At 45.4% G+C, this 22,398-nt stretch overlaps 1 protein-coding gene across 3 annotated transcripts in view; it reads left to right on the top strand.

The window, feature by feature from the left end:
• Positions 1-12,529, top strand: part of FAM91A1 (family with sequence similarity 91 member A1) — a 135,169-nt gene extending 122,640 nt beyond the window's left edge. For all 3 annotated transcript variants that reach the window (XM_089677525.1, XM_089677524.1, XM_089677526.1), the window contains one exon: positions 11,633-12,529. In XM_089677525.1, coding sequence (XP_089533651.1) covers positions 11,633-11,824 — 192 coding nt within the window. In that variant the 3' untranslated portion in view covers positions 11,825-12,529. The remainder of the gene's footprint in view (positions 1-11,632) is intronic.
• Positions 12,530-22,398: the final 9,869 nt, after the last annotated feature.

The following is a 22,398-nucleotide window of genomic DNA, read 5'->3' as shown; positions in this document are numbered from 1 at the left end:
TTAAATTTTTTGACATAGGGTGCAGGCAGATTACGGGCCTCACATAGCTGCTGCCAGGCCCCTAATCTGCCATGGGCCCCTATATACCGCCTCCTCATGCTGCTGCCAAGTCTAGAGTCTCTCATGGGTCCCTGTACGGCCTCCCATTGCTGCTGTCTCCATCGCCACACTCTGCTGCCATGTGCCACTTTCAGGTCTCTTCACACTGCTGGTGTGTTAAATTTTTTGACATAGGGTGCAGGCAGATTACGGGCCTCACATAGCTGCTGCCAGGCCCCTAATCTGCCATGGGCCCCTATATACCGCCTCCTCATGCTGCTGCCAAGTCCAGAGTCTGTCATGGGTCCCTGTATGGCCTCCCATTGCTGCTGTCTCCATCGCCACACTCTGCTGCCATGTGCCACTTTCAGGTCTCTTCACACTGCTGGTGTGTTAAATTTTTTGACATAGGGTGCAGGCAGATTACGGGCCTCACATAGCTGCTGCCAGGCCCCTAATCTGCCATGGGCCCCTATATACCGCCTCCTCATGCTGCTGCCAAGTCCAGAGTCTCTCATGGGTCCCTGTACGGCCTCCCATTGCTGCTGTCTCCATCGCCACACTCTGCTGCCATGTGCCACTTTCAGGTCTCTTCACACTGCTGGTGTGTTAAATTTTTTGACATAGGGTGCAGGCAGATTACGGGCCTCACATAGCTGCTGCCAGGCCCCTAATCTGCCATGGGCCCCTATATACCGCCTCCTCATGCTGCTGCCAAGTCCAGAGTCTCTCATGGGTCCCTGTACGGCCTCCCATTGCTGCTGTCTCCATCGCCACACTCTGCTGCCATGTGCCACTTTCAGGTCTCTTCACACTGCTGGTGTGTTAAATTTTTTGACATAGGGTGCAGGCAGATTACGGGCCTCACATAGCTGCTGCCAGGCCCCTAATCTGCCATGGGCCCCTATATACCGCCTCCTCATGCTGCTGCCAAGTCTAGAGTCTCTCATGGGTCCCTGTACGGCCTCCCATTGCTGCTGTCTCCATCGCCACACTCTGCTGCCATGTGCCACTTTCAGGTCTCTTCACACTGCTGGTGTGTTAAATTTTTTGACATAGGGTGCAGGCAGATTACGGGCCTCACATAGCTGCTGCCAGGCCCCTAATCTGCCATGGGCCCCTATATACCGCCTCCTCATGCTGCTGCCAAGTCCAGAGTCTGTCATGGGTCCCTGTATGGCCTCCCATTGCTGCTGTCTCCATCGCCACACTCTGCTGCCATGTGCCACTTTCAGGTCTCTTCACACTGCTGGTGTGTTAAATTTTTTGACATAGGGTGCAGGCAGATTACGGGCCTCACATAGCTGCTGCCAGGCCCCTAATCTGCCATGGGCCCCTATATACCGCCTCCTCATGCTGCTGCCAAGTCCAGAGTCTGTCATGGGTCCCTGTATGGCCTCCCATTGCTGCTGTCTCCATCGCCACACTCTGCTGCCATGTGCCACTTTCAGGTCTCTTCACACTGCTGGTGTGTTAAATTTTTTGACATAGGGTGCAGGCAGATTACGGGCCTCACATAGCTGCTGCCAGGCCCCTAATCTGCCATGGGCCCCTATATACCGCCTCCTCATGCTGCTGCCAAGTCCAGAGTCTGTCATGGGTCCCTGTATGGCCTCCCATTGCTGCTGTCTCCATCGCCACACTCTGCTGCCATGTGCCACTTTCAGGTCTCTTCACACTGCTGGTGTGTTAAATTTTTTGACATAGGGTGCAGGCAGATTACGGGCCTCACATAGCTGCTGCCAGGCCCCTAATCTGCCATGGGCCCCTATATACCGCCTCCTCATGCTGCTGCCAAGTCCAGAGTCTGTCATGGGTCCCTGTATGGCCTCCCATTGCTGCTGTCTCCATCGCCACACTCTGCTGCCATGTGCCACTTTCAGGTCTCTTCACACTGCTGGTGTGTTAAATTTTTTGACATAGGGTGCAGGCAGATTACGGGCCTCACATAGCTGCTGCCAGGCCCCTAATCTGCCATGGGCCCCTATATACCGCCTCCTCATGCTGCTGCCAAGTCTAGAGTCTGTCATGGGTCCCTGTACGGCCTCCCATTGCTGCTGTCTCCATCGCCACACTCTGCTGCCATGTGCCACTTTCAGGTCTCCTCACACTGCTGGTGTGTAGAATTTTTTGACATAGGGTGCTGGCAGATTATGGGCCTCCTATAGCTGCTGCCAGGCCCCTAATCTGCCATAGGCCCCTATATACCGCCTCCTCATGCTGCTGCCAGGTCCAGAGTCTCTCATGGGTCCCTGTACGGCCTCCCATTGCTGCTGTCTCCATCGCCACACTCTGCCATGTGCCACTTTCAGGTCTCCTCACACACTGCTGGTGTGTAGAATTTTTTGACATAGGGTGCTGGCAGATTATGGGCCTCCTATAGCTGCTGCCAGGCCCCTAATCTGCCATAGGCCCCTATATACCGCTTCCTCATGCTGCTGCCAGGTCCAGAGTCTCTCATGGGTCCCTGTACGGCCTCCCATTGCTGCTGTCTCCATCGCCACACTCTGCCATGTGCCACTTTCAGGTCTCCTCACACACTGCTGGTGTGTTACATTTTTTGACATAGGGTGCAGGCAGATTACGGGCCTCACATAGCTGCTGCCAGGCCCCTAATCTGCCATGGGCCCCTATATACCGCCTCCTCATGCTGCTGCCAAGTCCAGAGTCTGTCATGGGTCCCTGTATGGCCTCCCATTGCTGCTGTCTCCATCGCCACACTCTGCTGCCATGTGCCACTTTCAGGTCTCTTCACACTGCTGGTGTGTTAAATTTTTTGACATAGGGTGCAGGCAGATTACGGGCCTCACATAGCTGCTGCCAGGCCCCTAATCTGCCATGGGCCCCTATATACCGCCTCCTCATGCTGCTGCCAAGTCCAGAGTCTCTCATGGGTCCCTGTACGGCCTCCCATTGCTGCTGTCTCCATCGCCACACTCTGCTGCCATGTGCCACTTTCAGGTCTCTTCACACTGCTGGTGTGTTAAATTTTTTGACATAGGGTGCAGGCAGATTACGGGCCTCACATAGCTGCTGCCAGGCCCCTAATCTGCCATGGGCCCCTATATACCGCCTCCTCATGCTGCTGCCAAGTCTAGAGTCTCTCATGGGTCCCTGTACGGCCTCCCATTGCTGCTGTCTCCATCGCCACACTCTGCTGCCATGTGCCACTTTCAGGTCTCTTCACACTGCTGGTGTGTTAAATTTTTTGACATAGGGTGCAGGCAGATTACGGGCCTCACATAGCTGCTGCCAGGCCCCTAATCTGCCATGGGCCCCTATATACCGCCTCCTCATGCTGCTGCCAAGTCCAGAGTCTGTCATGGGTCCCTGTATGGCCTCCCATTGCTGCTGTCTCCATCGCCACACTCTGCTGCCATGTGCCACTTTCAGGTCTCTTCACACTGCTGGTGTGTTAAATTTTTTGACATAGGGTGCAGGCAGATTACGGGCCTCACATAGCTGCTGCCAGGCCCCTAATCTGCCATGGGCCCCTATATACCGCCTCCTCATGCTGCTGCCAAGTCCAGAGTCTGTCATGGGTCCCTGTATGGCTTCCCATTGCTGCTGTCTCCATCGCCACACTCTGCTGCCATGTGCCACTTTCAGGTCTCTTCACACTGCTGGTGTGTTAAATTTTTTGACATAGGGTGCAGGCAGATTACGGGCCTCACATAGCTGCTGCCAGGCCCCTAATCTGCCATGGGCCCCTATATACCGCCTCCTCATGCTGCTGCCAAGTCTAGAGTCTCTCATGGGTCCCTGTACGGCCTCCCATTGCTGCTGTCTCCATCGCCACACTCTGCTGCCATGTGCCACTTTCAGGTCTCCTCACACTGCTGGTGTGTAGAATTTTTTGACATAGGGTGCTGGCAGATTATGGGCCTCCTATAGCTGCTGCCAGGCCCCTAATCTGCCATAGGCCCCTATATACCGCCTCCTCATGCTGCTGCCAGGTCCAGAGTCTCTCATGGGTCCCTGTACGGCCTCCCATTGCTGCTGTCTCCATCGCCACACTCTGCCATGTGCCACTTTCAGGTCTCCTCACACACTGCTGGTGTGTAGAATTTTTTGACATAGGGTGCTGGCAGATTATGGGCCTCCTATAGCTGCTGCCAGGCCCCTAATCTGCCATAGGCCCCTATATACCGCTTCCTCATGCTGCTGCCAGGTCCAGAGTCTCTCATGGGTCCCTGTACGGCCTCCCATTGCTGCTGTCTCCATCGCCACACTCTGCCATGTGCCACTTTCAGGTCTCCTCACACACTGCTGGTGTGTTACATTTTTTGACATAGGGTGCAGGCAGATTACGGGCCTCACATAGCTGCTGCCAGGCCCCTAATCTGCCATGGGCCCCTATATACCGCCTCCTCATGCTGCTGCCAAGTCTAGAGTCTCTCATGGGTCCCTGTACGGCCTCCCATTGCTGCTGTCTCCATCGCCACACTCTGCTGCCATGTGCCACTTTCAGGTCTCTTCACACTGCTGGTGTGTTTAATTTTTTGACATAGGGTGCAGGCAGATTACGGGCCTCACATAGCTGCTGCCAGGCCCCTAATCTGCCATGGGCCCCTATATACCGCCTCCTCATGCTGCTGCCAAGTCCAGAGTCTGTCATGGGTCCCTGTATGGCCTCCCATTGCTGCTGTCTCCATCGCCACACTCTGCTGCCATGTGCCACTTTCAGGTCTCTTCACACTGCTGGTGTGTTTAATTTTTTGACATAGGGTGCAGGCAGATTACGGGCCTCACATAGCTGCTGCCAGGCCCCTAATCTGCCATGGGCCCCTATATACCGCCTCCTCATGCTGCTGCCAAGTCTAGAGTCTCTCATGGGTCCCTGTACGGCCTCCCATTGCTGCTGTCTCCATCGCCACACTCTGCTGCCATGTGCCACTTTCAGGTCTCTTCACACTGCTGGTGTGTTAAATTTTTTGACATAGGGTGCAGGCAGATTACGGGCCTCACATAGCTGCTGCCAGACATGTAATCTGCCATGGGCCCCCGTACCGACTCCTCATGCTGTGACGTTGCAACAAGGTGGAATTCAACCCTACATATGTTAGACCGCCTTTACGAACAGCTAAAGGCCATCACAGATTTCCTGATGTTAAAAGCGGATAAAGGTACTCCCTGTGTAACTTAGATGTCAGCCATTGGCAGCTCATGTGTGACACCTGCGCTTGCTCAGGCCCTTTGAGGAGGCCACGCTATTCGTGAGTCGGCAGGACTATGGGATGAATGAGGTCAAATCGGCCATGGGCCCCCGTACCGCCTGTTCACGCTGATGCTGGTCCCACAGTGTGACCTGGGTCCCTGTACGGCCTTCCATTGCTTCCACTCTGCCATGTGCCACTTTGAAATCTCCTCACACTCCTGCGGTTGTCCATTTTGTCATAGGTTGCTGGCAGATTACAGGCCTTCCATAGGTGCCACCAAGCCCCATATCGGCCATGGGCCCCCGTACCGCCTGGTCACGCTGCTGCTGGGCCCATAGTGTGACCTGGGTCCCTGTACCGCCTCCCATTGCTCCCACTCTGCCATGTGCCACTTTCAGGTCTCCTCACGCTCCTGCTGGTTTCCATTTTGTCATAGGTTGCTGTATGGCCTCCCATTGCTGCTGCCTCCACCGCCACACTGTGGCTCCAAACACTGGTTTTGGCCCCGTGACTGGCCAAAGGAGTGAAGTGTGCAGTGATTCTAAGATCGACGGCACTCATCTGCATGTCATACTGACAGACAGTATTATTTCTCTTCCCCAGCAGACTCCAAGGGCATTTAAATTAAAGGTACAGTGTTCTGCACTAATATTAAGTCTCTCTGAAGCCTAGAAACACCCTTTTTTAAGTTAAATTCACAGCGAATTTATTCGACTCGAATCGAATATTGTCCACGAATTCGCCGAATCAGTCGAATCGAATTTTTCATTTCTTCGCTCATCTCTAGTCCAAACAGTCTTATTGTCTTGGAAAAGTCTCACTTCCCCCATTCTATCCATTTCTTAACTAGAGTCCTTCGAGGGTTCAACCAAGACAAAATTAACTCTTAGCATCCGGCTATACTGAGCTGCTTGTCATATAATGTTATGTCTTGATAAAGTCATGTTTTTGAGACATAATTCAAAAGGTCCACAACAAAATGACGCATGACAAGTTGCACAAGTGTGAATAGAGCCTTGGAGTAGTCTCATTGTCTATAAAACACATGCAGATCATAATTTGCAACTTTATTTATTAAAATCACTGCAATATACTGTATATAACTGACTTGGAGGGTTTTTTTTTTTTATTTTTGAAAGAAATCCTGAAGCATTGGCTTAAAGTGTTACTAAACCCACAACAGTAAAATCAACCTGTATATGCAGTAAAGCAGGGGTGTCAAACCGCCGGCCCTCCAGCTGTTGCGAAACTATAAGTCCCATCATGCCTCTGCCTTTGGGAGTCATGCTTGAATCTGTAAGCCTTGCAATGCCTCATGGGACTTGTAGTTTGGCAACAGCTGGAGGGCCGCCAACTTGACACCCCTGCAGTAAAGCATGCTTGTTATTTTCACTGTGTAACCTAAGGGGTTAATCCTCTGCATTGTGTAAAAAGGCCGTTTGATTCTGTTTTCTCTGCCCCTCCTCTTGTTCAGATGCCCACCTAATAAGACAGACTGAATCCGTAGCCACTTGCACATGCTCAGTTTACTGTGTATTGCTAGAGAGGAATTTTTTTTTCTTGGGAGAGTTCATGTGATCAGCACAGGGCCAATCAGAATTGTCCAGACAGAGTTCAGGGGTTCTGCATCCTCCTGGAGCAGAAAGAAAACTCCTCCTACAAGCTTTAACCAAAGCTCCGCTGAAGTCAAAAGACTGTTCTAACTGCTGATGAAGAAAGGTATTGAGCAGTTTATATTTACTACAATAATTGCAATTCCATGTTCTGTGTACTGTGGGAGACCAGATATAGTGAATGCAGGGTTCGGGGAGACCGGATATAGTGAATGCAGGGTCCGGGGAGACCACATAGAGGGAATGCAGGGTCCGGGGAGACCAGATATAGTGAATGCAGGGTCCGGGGAGACCAGATATAGTGAATGCAGGGTCCGGGGAGAGCAGATATAGTGAATGCAGGGTCTGGGGAGAGCAGATATAGTGAATGCAGGGTCCGGGGAGACCAGATATAGTGAATGCAGGGTCCGGGGAGACCGGATATAGTGAATGCGGAGTCCGGGGAGACCGGATATAGTGAATGCAGGGTCCGGGGAGACAAGATATAGTGAATGCAGGGTCCGGGGAGACCAGATGTAGTGAATGCAGGGTCCGGGGAGACCAGATATAGTGAATGCAGGGTCCGGGGAGACCAGATATAGTGAATGCAGGGTCCGGGGAGACCGGATATAGTGAATGCAGGGTCCGGGGAGACCAGATATAGTGAATGCAGGGTCCGGAGAGACCAGATATAGTGAATGCAGGGTCCGGGGAGATCAGATATAGTGAATGCAGGGTCCGGGGTTTAGTAACACACAGGAAAATATAGCCTGTCGGTACTGACATCTGTTCTGAAAATGCTAGTTGTCTGGCTATTTATGACAATGCACAGGCTGCAGTGCTGAGCTGGTGCAGGTATAGAAACAGAGTTCTGACTTTAATATTTTACAGACCATACAGCAAACATTCCAAGTCATGCTATAATAATGCTAGTAATGTATGCAGTAGTAATATATAAGAACAGAAACTTATATGTCAGATAGTGACCAACAAATATTTGTGGAGCCCTCAGAATGTGGTGCAGCTGTGCATGGGAGCCAATCAGCTTCTAACTTCAGCTTGTTCGATTAAGCTTTGACAGAAAAAACCCGGAAGCTGATTGGTTTCTATGCAGAGCTGCCCCAGATTTTGCACTTTCCAGATTTAGTAAATAACCCCCGCGTTGGAATGTCATGAAGCCACACCCACTTCACCAAAAACACTGAGTATGGCAGCGATCCCTTCATTATCAATTGTACTTCTAACAGAGAGAGTTTGGACCCCAGGAACATTATATCTTTAAACAGGGCTCAACAAATTGCATGCTGATGCCTGGGTCCGTGCACTGCCTCCTATTAACTTCAATGCAAAAATGCGTCCCATTGATGGCAAAAAAAACCTGACGGGTTATAACTCTCCCTTACTTTATCCATTAAAAACGTATTGCCTTTAGTTACACTTTAAGACTGCAGTAAAGATTACCAGGTAATCCCTTTAACCTCTTGGCGCCAGCGCCTCCTATCCTTTTAAGGGGGTTGTGACGCCGGGAGGTGGGAAGGGGTTTAGGGTCATGTGACCACCATGATTGGCTGTCACGGCGGCCACATGATTGGAAAGCTCCCGACCACAAGTAGCGATCAGGACCTTTCCATGGGGCGCCAGTAAATGTGGCGGGAACACACAGGGCATGCACTCTTGGCACATCTTTTGTTTACATTGAGTACGCAGATATGCAGCCCCTTTTTACCAAGGCCCAGCCGCCGAGAGAGCGCACAGTTGCTTGCACTCAGCGCCAAGGAGTGGAAAGCCACGCTAATTTTTATAGTGACTGTTCTTTCTGACCTCATATGGAGGTGTACCTGTGATATAAGCTCTTTTCAGTAATCTGCGTAATCTCTTTATACAGTGGAGCTGTCGTGGGTGTGTACATATACATAGTTGTGTTCAAAATAATAGCAGTCAGACATCACTAACCGGATCAATCACTGTTTTTGGTAGAAATGATATTTCTACATGGCAAATAATTTACTATCAGGTGTAGTAGAGTAATAGAAATCCAACAGACCCAACAGTCATGACATGCATGCTGCTAATTCTGTGTAATTGAATCACTAATTGAAAGGGGCATGTTCAAAATAATAGCAGTGTGGAGTTCTATTAGTGAAGTCATTCATTCTTTGAAAAACAGGTGGCAATTATTGCCCTTATTTAAGGAAGGAAGGCAGCAAATGTTGGACATGCTGGTTACAGTGCATTTCTCTCTGAAATTCTGAGGAAAATGGGTCATTCCAGACATTGTTCAGAAGAACAGCGTACCTTGATTAAAAAGTTGATAGGAGAGGGGAAAACATATAAAGCAGTGCAGAAAATGATAGGCTGCTCAGCTAAAATGATCGCAAATGCTTTAAAATGGCAACCAAAACCTGAAAGACGTGGAAGAAAGCGAAAAACTACCATTCGAATGGATAGAAGAATAGCCAAAATGACAAGGACTCAGCCAACAATCAGCTCCAGGAAGATGAAAGAAGGTGTAAAGTTCCCTGTGAGTACTGTTACAATTAGAAGACGCCTATGTGACGCCAAGCTATCTGCAAGAAGCCCCCGCAAAGTCCCACTGTTGAAAAAAAGACGTGCTGAAGAGGTTACAATCTGCCAAAGAGCACATTGACTGGCCTAAAGAGAAATGGCGCAACATTTTGTGGACTGATGAAAGTAAGATTGTTCTTTTTGGGTCTAGTGGCCGGAGACAGTTTGTCAGACGACCCCCAAACACTGAATTCCAGCCACAGTACACTGTGAAGACAGTGAAGCATGGTGGTGCAAGCATCATGATATGGGGATGTTTCTCATACTACGGTGTTGGGCCTATTTATCGCATACCAGGGACCATGGATCAGTTTGAATACATCAGAATACTTGAAGAGGTCATGCTGCCTTATGCTGAAGAGGAAATGCCCTTGAAATGGGTGTTCCAACAAGACAACGACCCCAAACACACCAGTAAACGTGCAACATCTTGGTTCCAGACCAACAAGATTGACGTTATAGAGTGGCCAGCCCAATCCCCGGATCTTAATCCAATAGAAAACTTGTGGGGTGACATCAAAAATGCAGTTTCTGAGGCAAAACCAAGAAATAGAGAAGAACTGTGGAATGTCGTCCAATCATCCTGGGCTGGAATACCTGATCACAGGGGCCAGAAGTTGGGTGACTCCATGCAACACAGATGTACAGCAGTTCTCAGAAACAGTGCGACTACAACCAAATATTCATTAAGTCATTCAAAGGAAAGCAAAATCTTCAAACATTTTTCAGTTTATATAGTGAATGTTTGAGTTTGTAAAGAAGAATACAAACACTGCGATTTTTTTGAACCGTCTAATATTCACTTTTCTTCCATTTTTTTAGAGGAACAACACAAATTTGATATATTTTTCTTCATGTTTTGATTTGGAATAGAATGTGTCGTGTTCCCAATGCATTTGTGTGTATGGAAATAAAAGCTATTAGAAGGATTTTGAGCTTTATTCACTTTTTTTAACACACTGCTATTATTTTGAACACAACTTGTTTTGTGTCTTAACTATCCTAGGGGCCATGTCAAGGTATTTGGGCCCTGTGGACTGGACTTTCACTTATGTAGCATGATCTGCTTGTGTCTATATCAGGAGATGTTTACAGGCGGACTTATCACAAGTCTAGGCAATTAAAAGGGAGAATAAGATGAAAAATGTATAAGCAGAGGTTGCCTTCCACAAGTCAGTGATCAGTAGATCCAAAGATATGGGCAGTGGAACGTATATGCAGATCTCCACTTTTCCTCTCAAAGCTGAGCCTGGCCACATTCCTGACTGTATTTTAGACTCTAGTCCCTTTTGGTCTGTGAGGTCATTCCTCTACATTTAAGGACCAATATAGAGCAGGAAGGTGCAGTCCAAGTTTACTTCTTACTGGAAAAGTTATCAGAAGCTGTTAACCCCTTCACTCCGGAGCCTCCCGGCCCTTTAAGAGTTTCAGAAGTTGGGAAGAAGGGCGGGGTTTAGGGTCATGTGACCGCCGTGACAGTGGTCACATGATCGGGAAAGGTCTCGATCAAAAGAGGAGATCGGGATCTTTCCGTGAGTACCGGACATGTGCGTGCGCTCTCCGCACATATGTCCTTTTTTAATAGAACGCAAATGTGCGGCCGCTTGGTGTCTAGGCCCAGACGCCGGGAGGCTGCACATTTGTGTTCGGCCGGCGTGAAGAGGTTTAAAGATGAACTCCAGAAATTCAGCCACTTTGTAAAATATTCTGGCATACTCTGGCAAGAAGGTGTTTGCCACCTCATAGACCTATCTCTTTTTTTTTTTTTTTACATCTGATAATTTTACGGAGCTCCTGGAATATAGCTATCGCTATACGTGGCGCTCTGACAGAGGAAACGCTGTTTTCCCATACAGTAGCAGCCCTGCCCGCTCCTCTTCTCCCCTCCCCTCTGCTGTTCATTCACAAAAGCCCTTGTATTTTGTGAATGAGTTCGCATAATTCTAAGTGCTCTGAGATTGGTTTGGAGGTGTAGAAGGAGGAGCACAGCGGCTGCATGTTACCAGCAAGTCCAGGGTTGGAGCACCAGAACTATAGCAATAGCTATGCTCCCAGTGCTCAGCAAAAATGTTGGTTGTGCCAGTGAAGTAGCATGCACAACGCTGGACTTAACCCATAGTAATCCAGCACATTGTACAAGGTGATTGAATTTCTGTTCAGCATTAAAGTGAAAATCTATCCCACAGGCCTAAGATGACTGGACCTGCTGCCCAGATTTGACAGTTTATCAGTTGTGAATATGTATCTGGACTGAATCTGTTGTTCACTTTTTTATAGGAAGCTGGATCTACCATGGAGTATACCTCAGAGACTGGAACATCAAGCTTGCTGGGACAACCGGGCCTTGCAGAGGCTGGAGTACCACTGCCTTCCAAGAACTTGATCTTTCAAGACAGCATTCTTTCTGAGTGGAATGGGCGAGCCCGGGTCTTCACTCACCACGTGCACACGCCAAACAATCAGGCCTGACAGCAAACAAGAACTCAGCCATCTTGCTAAACCTTTGCCCTGTTGGTGTTTGTATTTATTGCTGCTGTGTAGGTTATGTCTTTAGCAGCGTGACTCTAGAGTCAGTGGCTGGTCACTCTTTGTCCTGTGGCATGTCCCACAATTCTTCTACATTCCTAGGATGCTTTTTGTAGAATTGGAATCATTTCTAGGCCCAGTAAGAGTGCATCAAGTTATGACTAAACCTCTTACAAAAACCACTTGTGAATGCCACTTATCCAAGGACCAAACTTTCATCTTTTTTTTTTTTTTTTTTGCTCACAAAACCTGCTGGGCCTTGTAGTTCTGCCAGAGCCACCAAGTACCTAAGTCCATCGTAAACTAAGATTTTGTTAAAAATGGTTATTTATTAAAACCCTTTCAACAAAAAGTGTATCTGTTCAAGCTGTTCATTGATCTCAATTATAAGATTTTTAACATTTGAAAGAAATTGACAGTATATGTTAATGATATTTTGTACATTTATTACAATGATTGTGAAGTATTCTCCTCAAAATGGTTACATGTACATTTTAGTCACTTTCCAATTACTGGATGTTCTCAATTAAAAAAACAAAAACAAAAAAAACATACACAGAAGGCATGTGCTTTTTGTCGAATTATACTGTAAATCTGAAAGGAAAACCGTTGAATAGTTTATTAAATTTCCCCTATACAAAGTAAGAATGGTTTGTTTTTGTGTATGTTGCTTCTTATATTGGTGGTGCACGGAAATGAAAATTCTGGTGCCGAAACTGAAAATTCAAAATACACTTGGCCGAAAACCGAAATGCGCAGTTTTTAAAAATGAATGTATATTTTTTGGAAAAAAATACACTGATTAAAACAAAAAACAATATATACCCCGATTTTTTTGTAAAATTGTAAAATAAAGAGGATGTTACGGTGAGTAAATAGATACCCAACATGTCACGCTTTAAAATTGTGTACACTCATGGAATGGCGTGAAACTGCGGTACTTAAAAATCTCCATGGGTGATGATTTAAAAATTTCTACAGGTTAGTAGTGTAAAGTTACAGAGGAGGTCTAGTGCTAGAATTATTGCTCTTGCTCTGACGTTTGTGGCGATACCTCTCATGTGTGGTTTGAGCACCGTTTACATATGTGAGTGTGGCCTTCGTATGCGTTCACCACTACATGCGAGCATGGTGGGACGGGGGCACTTTAAACTTTTTTTTATTATTATTTATTTATTAATTTATTTTTGCACTGTCCCTTTAAAAAAAAATTGTAATCACTTTTATTCCTATCACAAGGAATGCATGCATCCCTTGTGATAGAAATAATTAGTGACAGGTCCTCTTTATGGAGAGATATGGGGTCAATAAGACCCCACATCTCTCCTCTGCAATGTAAAGTGTTAGATTAAAAAAAAGCATTGATCTAGTGCTTAAAAATAATGGCTGGAACGGGAAGTGACATCGCTCCAGTCCTCCAGGGGCGCATAGAGGTGAGTGGTGGCCATCTTTCCTTCACTCATCTCTATGCCCAGCGCCAGGATCGATGGTTTCTCAGGTAAGGCTGAGAACTACCGGGTGGCAGCAGCGGGCGGGCAGCGGCGAGGGGTGGGGTTTCTTCAGCACATGTATTAGTGCTTTTTTCATTTCGGCCATTGGCTGAAAGGGGTATTTTGGGCCAAAACTTTTCGGCCACCGAAATATCAGTGCATCCATATCTTATATAATGGCATTAACCCATTGACACTGGCATTACGCACATATGCGGCGTCACAGAGGTGGGCCTTTTTCCCCAGACACCGCATATACTGAACCTGAGTTTGTGCTGCAAGCTTGCTCTCAGCACAGAAATAGGGCTGTCATTAATGGCTTTTGGTCTAGTCCTAACAATTGGGAGATGGGAGGGGCAGCTCACAATCACATGATCGCTGTGCTAGCCTGTTATTGGCTATTGCAATGATTGCTCAGTAAAATCCACCTCTGCAATCTCTTTCTCCTAAAAGGATTAAAAGATACATAGCTTTGTATTACAATGCAAGCAACAGCAAATTTATGCATAAAATTCTCGGTATCAAAAAGGGGCGTTTCAAGTATGCGTGCAGAAAAAGCCGATTTAATGGTTAAAAAAAATCACTTTTTGATAGAAAGGATTTTATACTTTAACCCCTTAGTGACTGAGGGTAAAACAAATGTTAATGCCTAAACGCAATTTTGCAACTTTGATGTGTTAAAGTGATACTAAACCCCGGACCCTGCATTCACTATATCTGGTCTCCCCGGACCCCGCATTCACTATATCTGGTCTCCCCGGACCCCGCATTCACTATATCTGGTCTCCCCGGACCCTGCATTCACTATATCTGGTCTCCCTGGACCCTGCATTCCCTATATCTGGTCTCCCCGGACCCTGCATTCACTATATCTGGTCTCCCCGGACCCTGCATTCACTATATCTGGTCTCCCCGGACCCCGCATTCACTATATCTGGTCTCCCCGGACCCCGCATTCACTATATCTGGTCTCCCCGGACCCTGCATTCACTATATCTGGTCTCCCTGGACCCTGCATTCCCTATATCTGGTCTCCCCGGACCCTGCATTCACTATATCTGGTCTCCCCGGACCCTGCATTCACTATATCTGGTCTCCCCGGACCCTGCATTCACTATATCTGGTCTCCCCGGACCCTGCATTCACTATATCCGGTCTCCCCGGACCCTGCATTCACTATATCCGGTCTCCCCGGACCCTGCATTCACTATATCCGGTCTCACCAGATCCTGCATTCACTATATCCGGTCTCCCCGGACCCTGCATTCACTATATCCGGTCTCCCCAGATCCTGCATTCACTATATCCGGTCTCCCCGGACCCTGCATTCACTATATCCGGTCTCCCCAGATCCTGCATTCACTATATCCGGTCTCCCCGGACCCTGCATTCACTATATCTGGTCTCCCAGGATCCTGCATTCACTATATCCGGTCTCCCCGGACCCTGCATTCACTATATCTGGTCTCCCAGGATCCTGCATTCACTATATCCGGTCTCCCCGGACCCTGCATTCACTATATCCGGTCTCCCAGGATCCTGCATTCACTATATCTGGTCTCCCCGGACCCTGCATTCACTATATCCGGTCTCCCCGGACCCTGCATTCACTATATCTGGTCTCCCCGGACCCTGCATTCACTATATCTGGTCTCCCCGGACCCTGCATTCACTATATCTGCTCTCCCCGGACCCTGCATTCACTATATCTGGTCTCCCCGGACCCTGCATTCACTATATCTGGTCTCCCTGGACCCTGCATTCACTATATCCGCTCTCCCCGGACCCTGCATTCACTATATCTGGTCTCCCACAGTACACACAACATGGAAATGCATTTATTTTAGTAAATATAAACTGCTAAATACCTTTTCTCATCAGCAGGAAAATAGGAACAAACAGCCTCTTTACCAAAGGTGGACTGGCCATTTGGAACTCGGGCAGTGCCCGAGGGCCCGGGGTCAGTAGGGGGCCCCATGAGATGCATACAAAAAAGGGGGGGTTTGTGAAAAAGAGATTCACAAGAAAGCGGCTACATAGTGAACAGAACGTGACACACAGGAAAAATTTCCAAAAATTATACTTTATTACACATATAAAAATATGACATATGGGCTTTCGCCCTGGTTTACCATCACCTCAGTAGAGACAATACACACAGACCTAAAACCATTTAAAATGACACCAGAACCGGTCTAAATGTATGTGCAGCAGGGAAAATGGCTACAAGAGTCTAGTGTCCCTGTAGCACAAACACACACGTGAACACTTCCCTGGGGAGGTGTATCCAAAAATTATGCCATAGGCATACCATGATAGAGGATAAAGGGATTAAGCAGTAACCATGTAGGCAAATCCCAATCAAGGAATCCAAAAATTATACTATAGATATGTATGTCACATGTATACAATAAAGCAAGCACAATATGCGTCAAAAAGGAGAATAGCAGGCCTCAGGCCTGTATGAAGAAAGACATAAATGTCAAATATATTATACAATACATTCCTGTGCCGGCACAAGTGGTTGGGGCCCATTCATCGGTAATATAGATAGCTGTATCCTAGAACTCTTGGATGGAAATATACCCCATTTATTTCCAGGATGGAGGAAAAGATGCACAAAGCAGCGCTCTGCTTGAAGTGGTTTCTTCACCACTGTGTGTGGACTATACACCACTTTTGTAGGAAAAAACAAGACACATCCCAAAGACTCTTCTGCCTGTTGAGATATATATGGTGGTATATCTTGTATCCTATACAACGCACCATGATGTCCCCATCCTGTAGTGAAACAAACAATGTGTGGGAAGTCACTGACAGAGCTAACACTCTATAGAAGATGTATAGGTCATATAGATCGCAGAGGACCATATATCTAATGTCCTGCAACAATCCACTCACCACCTGTGCTATGGATAACAGGGATGAAAGAGAAGTCCTTCATAGGTACTGCCATACAGGGCCAAGGCGGCCAAGGAACCACTGCTGACATCCGCCGATATACCGCGGGTTCCAGCCCCTTCTTGGCGCTTGTGCTGCTTAAGCTTGCCTCATGGCATGTGAAGATGGCTTCCTCCTCATGGGTCAGCGTGCGTTCCACCTAGTGCGCATGACCGGAAGTGACGTATCTGACGTATGACGTCAACGCCCCAGGGAAGTGTTCACGTGTGTGTTTGTGCTACAGGGACACTAGACTCTTGTAGCCATTTTCCCTGCTGCACATACATTTAGACCGGTTCTGGTGTCATTTTAAATGGTTTTAGGTCTGTGTGTATTGTCTCTACTGAGGTGATGGTAAACCAGGGCGAAAGCCCATATGTCATATTTTTATATGTGTAATAAAGTATAATTTTTGGAAATTTTTCCTGTGTGTCACGTTCTGTTCACTATGTAGCCGCTTTCTTGTGAATCTCTTTTTCACAAACCCCCCCTTTTTTGTATGCCTCTTTTGGCTACTGAATGGAGACCATACATTGGGTGACACGCTAATTTATTCAATAACCTCTAAAATAACTATCTTAATATATGTGCCTTTTGGGTTCCTATGGACCTGTTCGAATAGAGATTATCTGACTTTATAGACTTGGTTTGCCATAGCCTCAGTTGATGAGTATTTTATTTTAAGACGTTTGGAGTGCCTTGAGTGGAGGGGCTTATATTCATGGCATTCATACCAGGGGAGGAGGTGGAGTTGGAAATGCATCAGGCCTTTGTAGCTGAAGGTCCAAATCTATCCACTGAAGATGAGGATATTAAGATTAAGTTTCGGGAACATAAAAAGCTTGTTATTAAACGTCTTAATCGGAAATGGGATGTATGTTTCCTGGAAGCTTATATTAGACAGAGTATTATCCCACGTGGTTTGAGAAGCAAGGTAGTTCCAGCTGAACATTTACATAATGACAGGTTTCTGGAGAAATGGAAAATGCTGTGCATAGAACATGGAATTAATGGTATGAAACTTATTGTCGAGGAGGAAAAATTACAACTTGAAGAACTGGATCAGGCCATTAATAAGAGTGTGTCTGGATTAGACCCCTTTAAAAATCAGGAGAACTTTGAAAAATATAATGAGCAATTAAAAAAGGAAGTTGAAAAAGTACAAAAAAATCTTAGAACCACTAAACAAACTAAATTTAGACGTGATCTAAAAGACTGGGAAACAGGTGAGATATTTGATCTCACTACAAAAAGAAGTAGAAGTCGATCTAAACGAAGAGTCTTTCGTTCACACTCTAGATCAATGGGAGAAACTATGTCCAGTGAAAGTGATTCTGAAAATCTTGGAAAGTCTGTTTCTTTTTTAGATCAACAAAATGGAGAACCTCCTCGTGCCAATCAACTACAGATGGGAAGAGGATCCAAAAAGAAAGTAGAGGAATCCTTAAAAAACAAACATCAGGAGGACAAGGGCAGAACAAGAAGTCAGAGGAGGTAGTAGAAGAAAATATCCATGATAAAAAGGTAATCAATTTGGCTAATTTTCCACTCAAAAAGGAACATATCTCTTTATTGAATAAAGGTATGTCCTTTTCACCAGTGACCCCCATGGACGAGTTTGAAGTATTTAAAGATGTTAACTTATTTCTAAGAAAGGTCTTCTTGAGAATGATACATGGTAATCCCACTATGTTGGAGGATATGGCCTCTGACTCGTCCATTGAGGATCGCAAAATGTTGGATTTGTTGATATCTCTCATAGAGGAAAATGAGGATGGTGATGAAAGCGACACTGACCTTGATAATTGTAGCAATATAATTAGAAAGGTTGATCTAAATATTAGATCGACGAAAATGCCGAAAATCCGTTCCAATATGAGGATATCGACGTTTCTAGACTTTGTTGCTGATGATTTGAAAAACCTTGAGTGGAAAATGCCAATTGGTGATAACCTTACCAAAAAAGAAAGGAAAGCCCTTAAAGAATTAAAAGAGACCAAGGATATTGTGATTAAGAGAAGTGACAAAGGGGGTAATGTAGTGATTCTGAATGAACAAAATTATGTTAGGGAAGTGAAGCGTTTATTGAGTGACTCATCCACATATAGGAAAGTGACTGCTAATCCTTTTCATATGGTGGCTAAAAAACTAAATTCCATCTTAACATTAGGAAAGGAAGCTGGTCTGTTAACTAGAAAAGAATATGAGTATCTGAGAACTGAAGAATTTAATCACCCTACTTTCTACATTATCCCCAAAATACACAAAAATCAGAAAAATCCCCCGGGTAGACCTATTGTTTCAGCCATTAATGGTCCCCTAGACAAAACAGGGAAATATATAGATTTGTTTCTTAAAGACATGGTCCCTAACCTTCCCTCTTATATAAGGGATACCAAAGATGTGTTGGCGAAAATTGAGAATTTGACTATCAACGACAATTCCATTCTAGTGGGAATAGATGTGGAATCACTTTACACCTCTATCCCACATGAATGTGGTGTGAGATCAGTCTCTTATTTTCTTGACAGAACATATCCTATGTCGGGGGGACAGAATGAGTTTATTAGTGAATTATTGGAATTTGCATTAAAACATAATTTTTTCCAATTTAACAATACCTTTTATCAACAGACTAGAGGCACCAGTATGGGAGCACCGTGGGCTCCGGCCTATGCATGTCTCCATTTAGGGTTTTGGGAGGAGCAGGTTGTATTTATATCATCAAGATTTCTTGCAAATGTCCAGATCTGGTTAAGATATATAGATGATGTGTTCCTTGTATGGCGAGGAACATCTGAGGAATTAAAATTGTTTTTGGGAGAGCTTAATCAGAACTCCTTTAACATTGGACTTACATATATTTTTGATGAAAGATGTATCTCTTTTCTGGATCTGGAGATTAGAGTTGAAAATGGAAGACTCCTTACAAAGACATATAGGAAACCTACTGCTGCCAACACCCTATTAGAGGCAAGAAGTTATCATCCGCGCTCACTGATATCAGGGATTCCAGTGGGACAGTTTTTGAGATGTCGGAGAAATTGTTCAAACATCCATGATTTTAGGATGGAGGCTCAGGATCTCTATAGAAGATTTAGGGAAAGAGGATATTCCCATTCCCAAATTAGAAATGCTCGGAGACGGGCATATCAAACTGACCGCGAGGATTTACTATCTTCCAAAAAGGAGGTGAAGGCCAAGTTGAGTGATCAACCTGTTAGAATGATAACCCAATTTGGAGCCCAATGGCAAGATGTAAAATTGATATTAGAAAAACATTGGAAGATTTTAACTCAATGCCCCAGATTGAGTAAGATTGTAGGCGAACGCCCCCAGATGGTAGCAAGAAGAGCACCAAATCTTGGTGATCTCCTTATTCATTCAGATTATCAACCATTAAAACAAACAACATGGTTAAAATCACGTACCAAAGGGATGTTTAAATGTGGAAAATGTCAAATTTGCAAATACGTGGATCGTACGGATTCCTTTCATGATTCAGGAAACAATACTCACTATAAAATTCAGAGTCTCATAAATTGCTCTACAGTGAGAGTATTATACATCTTAACCTGTCCCTGCAAAAAGTTGTATGTAGGTAAGACCAAAAGACAACTTAAAGTACGAATAGGTGAACATCTTAGAGACATTAGATCAAATGAACCTGATAGTAATCTTGCCCAACATTATGTTAAATATCATGGAGGTAAGTTGGATGGTACGAAAGTGAAAGGTTTCTATGCACTGCGCTTTCCACAGAGGAGAGGTGATTTTGACAGAGAACTGCTTAAAAAGGAAAAATATTGGATATATAAACTTGATACATTGCACCCTAAGGGGTTAAATGTGGAATGTGATCTCCAAGTATTTTTGGAAAAATAGTTATAGCCATGTACCTCATTATTGCCAGGTGGTGGTTAATCTGTGGAATTTGTTGTTTTCACAAATAGGTGGACTTTATGTCACTTAATCCTTAAAAAGTATATATGTATACGGAAACAATTAAAATAATATGGATGATTTTAAGCTATTAGGTTAAATATAGCTTTAAACAAAATGTATTAGGATTGAATGCTGAGTTAATTTTTTCCTATGTACCTACTTTCTTTAATAATAATCATACCATAGGATGGATTTTTTAAAAAAACTGGGGTATTTTTGTAGAAATAACCCTCAATGAGAATCTTCAGGTCATATTGCCATCTTGTGGTATGTTATGGTAATTTATATGGGGTTTTTTTTGACAATTAGACTCAGTGGATAGACTTGTTGATTCTCTGATTAATATCGCCATCTTCTGGTTAGAGTGTGATGGGTGCTTTAGTTGACTAATATATTTAGTTTTGGTCTCTTTGATCAATATATGCACCGTCCAAATTGCTAAAGCCTCTCCCTCCTTTGTTGTCTCCAGATGTCTGTCTTTTTAATTATATTTAACAATGACCAGCAGCTGTGCTAAGTATTTAGCCCTCTCTTTTCCATTAGGAATAACTGCAGGTTGGGTTTTTTGCATAAATGGGTGGGTCTTTACCCACTATAAATAGAAAATTGGAATGCGGTTGTTTCATTGGTCCTGACGAAGCTGAGTGAGATACGCCCATCGGCGAAACGCGTTGACGTCATACGTCAGATACGTCACTTCCGGTCATGCGCACTAGGTGGAACGCACGCTGACCCATGAGGAGGAAGCCATCTTCACATGCCATGAGGCAAGCTTAAGCAGCACAAGCGCCAAGAAGGGGCTGGAACCCGCGGTATATCGGCGGATGTCAGCAGTGGTTCCTTGGCCGCCTTGGCCCTGTATGGCAGTACCTATGAAGGACTTCTCTTTCATCCCTGTTATCCATAGCACAGGTGGTGAGTGGATTGTTGCAGGACATTAGATATATGGTCCTCTGCGATCTATATGACCTATACATCTTCTATAGAGTGTTAGCTCTGTCAGTGACTTCCCACACATTGTTTGTTTCACTACAGGATGGGGACATCATGGTGCGTTGTATAGGATACAAGATATACCACCATATATATCTCAACAGGCAGAAGAGTCTTTGGGATGTGTCTTGTTTTTTCCTACAAAAGTGGTGTATAGTCCACACACAGTGGTGAAGAAACCACTTCAAGCAGAGCGCTGCTTTGTGCATCTTTTCCTCCATCCTGGAAATAAATGGGGTATATTTCCATCCAAGAGTTCTAGGATACAGCTATCTATATTACCGATGAATGGGCCCCAACCACTTGTGCCGGCACAGGAATGTATTGTATAATATATTTGACATTTATGTCTTTCTTCATACAGGCCTGAGGCCTGCTATTCTCCTTTTTGACGCATATTGTGCTTGCTTTATTGTATACATGTGACATACATATCTATAGTATAATTTTTGGATTTCTTGATTGGGATTTGCCTACATGGTTACTGCTTAATCCCTTTATCCTCTATCATGGTATGCCTATGGCATAATTTTTGGATACACCTCCCCAGGGAAGTGTTCACGTGTGTGTTTGTGCTACAGGGACACTAGACTCTTGTAGCCATTTTCCCTGCTGCACATACATTTAGAACGGTTCTGGTGTCATTTTAAATGGTTTTAGGTCTGTGTGTATTGTCTCATACTGAGGTGATGGTAAACCAGGGCGAAAGCCCATATGTCATATTTTTATATGTGTAATAAAGTATAATTTTTGGAAATTTTTCCTGTGTGTCACGTTCTGTTCACTATGTAGCCGCTTTCTTGTGAATCTCTTTTTCACAAACCCCCCCTTTTTTGTATGCCTCTTTTGGCTACTGAATGGAGACCATACATTGGGTGACACGCTAATTTATTCAATAACCTCTAAAATAACTATCTTAATATATAGGCCCCATGAGATGCCCCTGGTACCTTTTTCATAGGCTTTTTTGAGTTTGGGCAAGGACACAGGGGCCCCGTGATCCCCTATTGTCCGGGGGCCCCATGAGTTGTCAGTCCGCCCCTGCTCTTTACACAATTCAGAGTATTAACCCCTTAGGTCCCACAGTGAGTATAACAAGCATGCTTTACTGCATCTACAGACTGATTTTACTGCTGTGGGTTTAGTAAC

This window comes from Staurois parvus, unplaced genomic scaffold (assembly GCF_062004578.1).
Source record: "Staurois parvus isolate SC_StPar_1 unplaced genomic scaffold, SC_StPar_1.0 ptg000187l, whole genome shotgun sequence".
Taxonomy (NCBI): Eukaryota; Metazoa; Chordata; class Amphibia; order Anura; family Ranidae; genus Staurois; species Staurois parvus.
The sequence above is the reverse complement of the archived record's forward strand: the minus strand, read 5'-3'. Positions and strand labels throughout refer to the sequence as shown.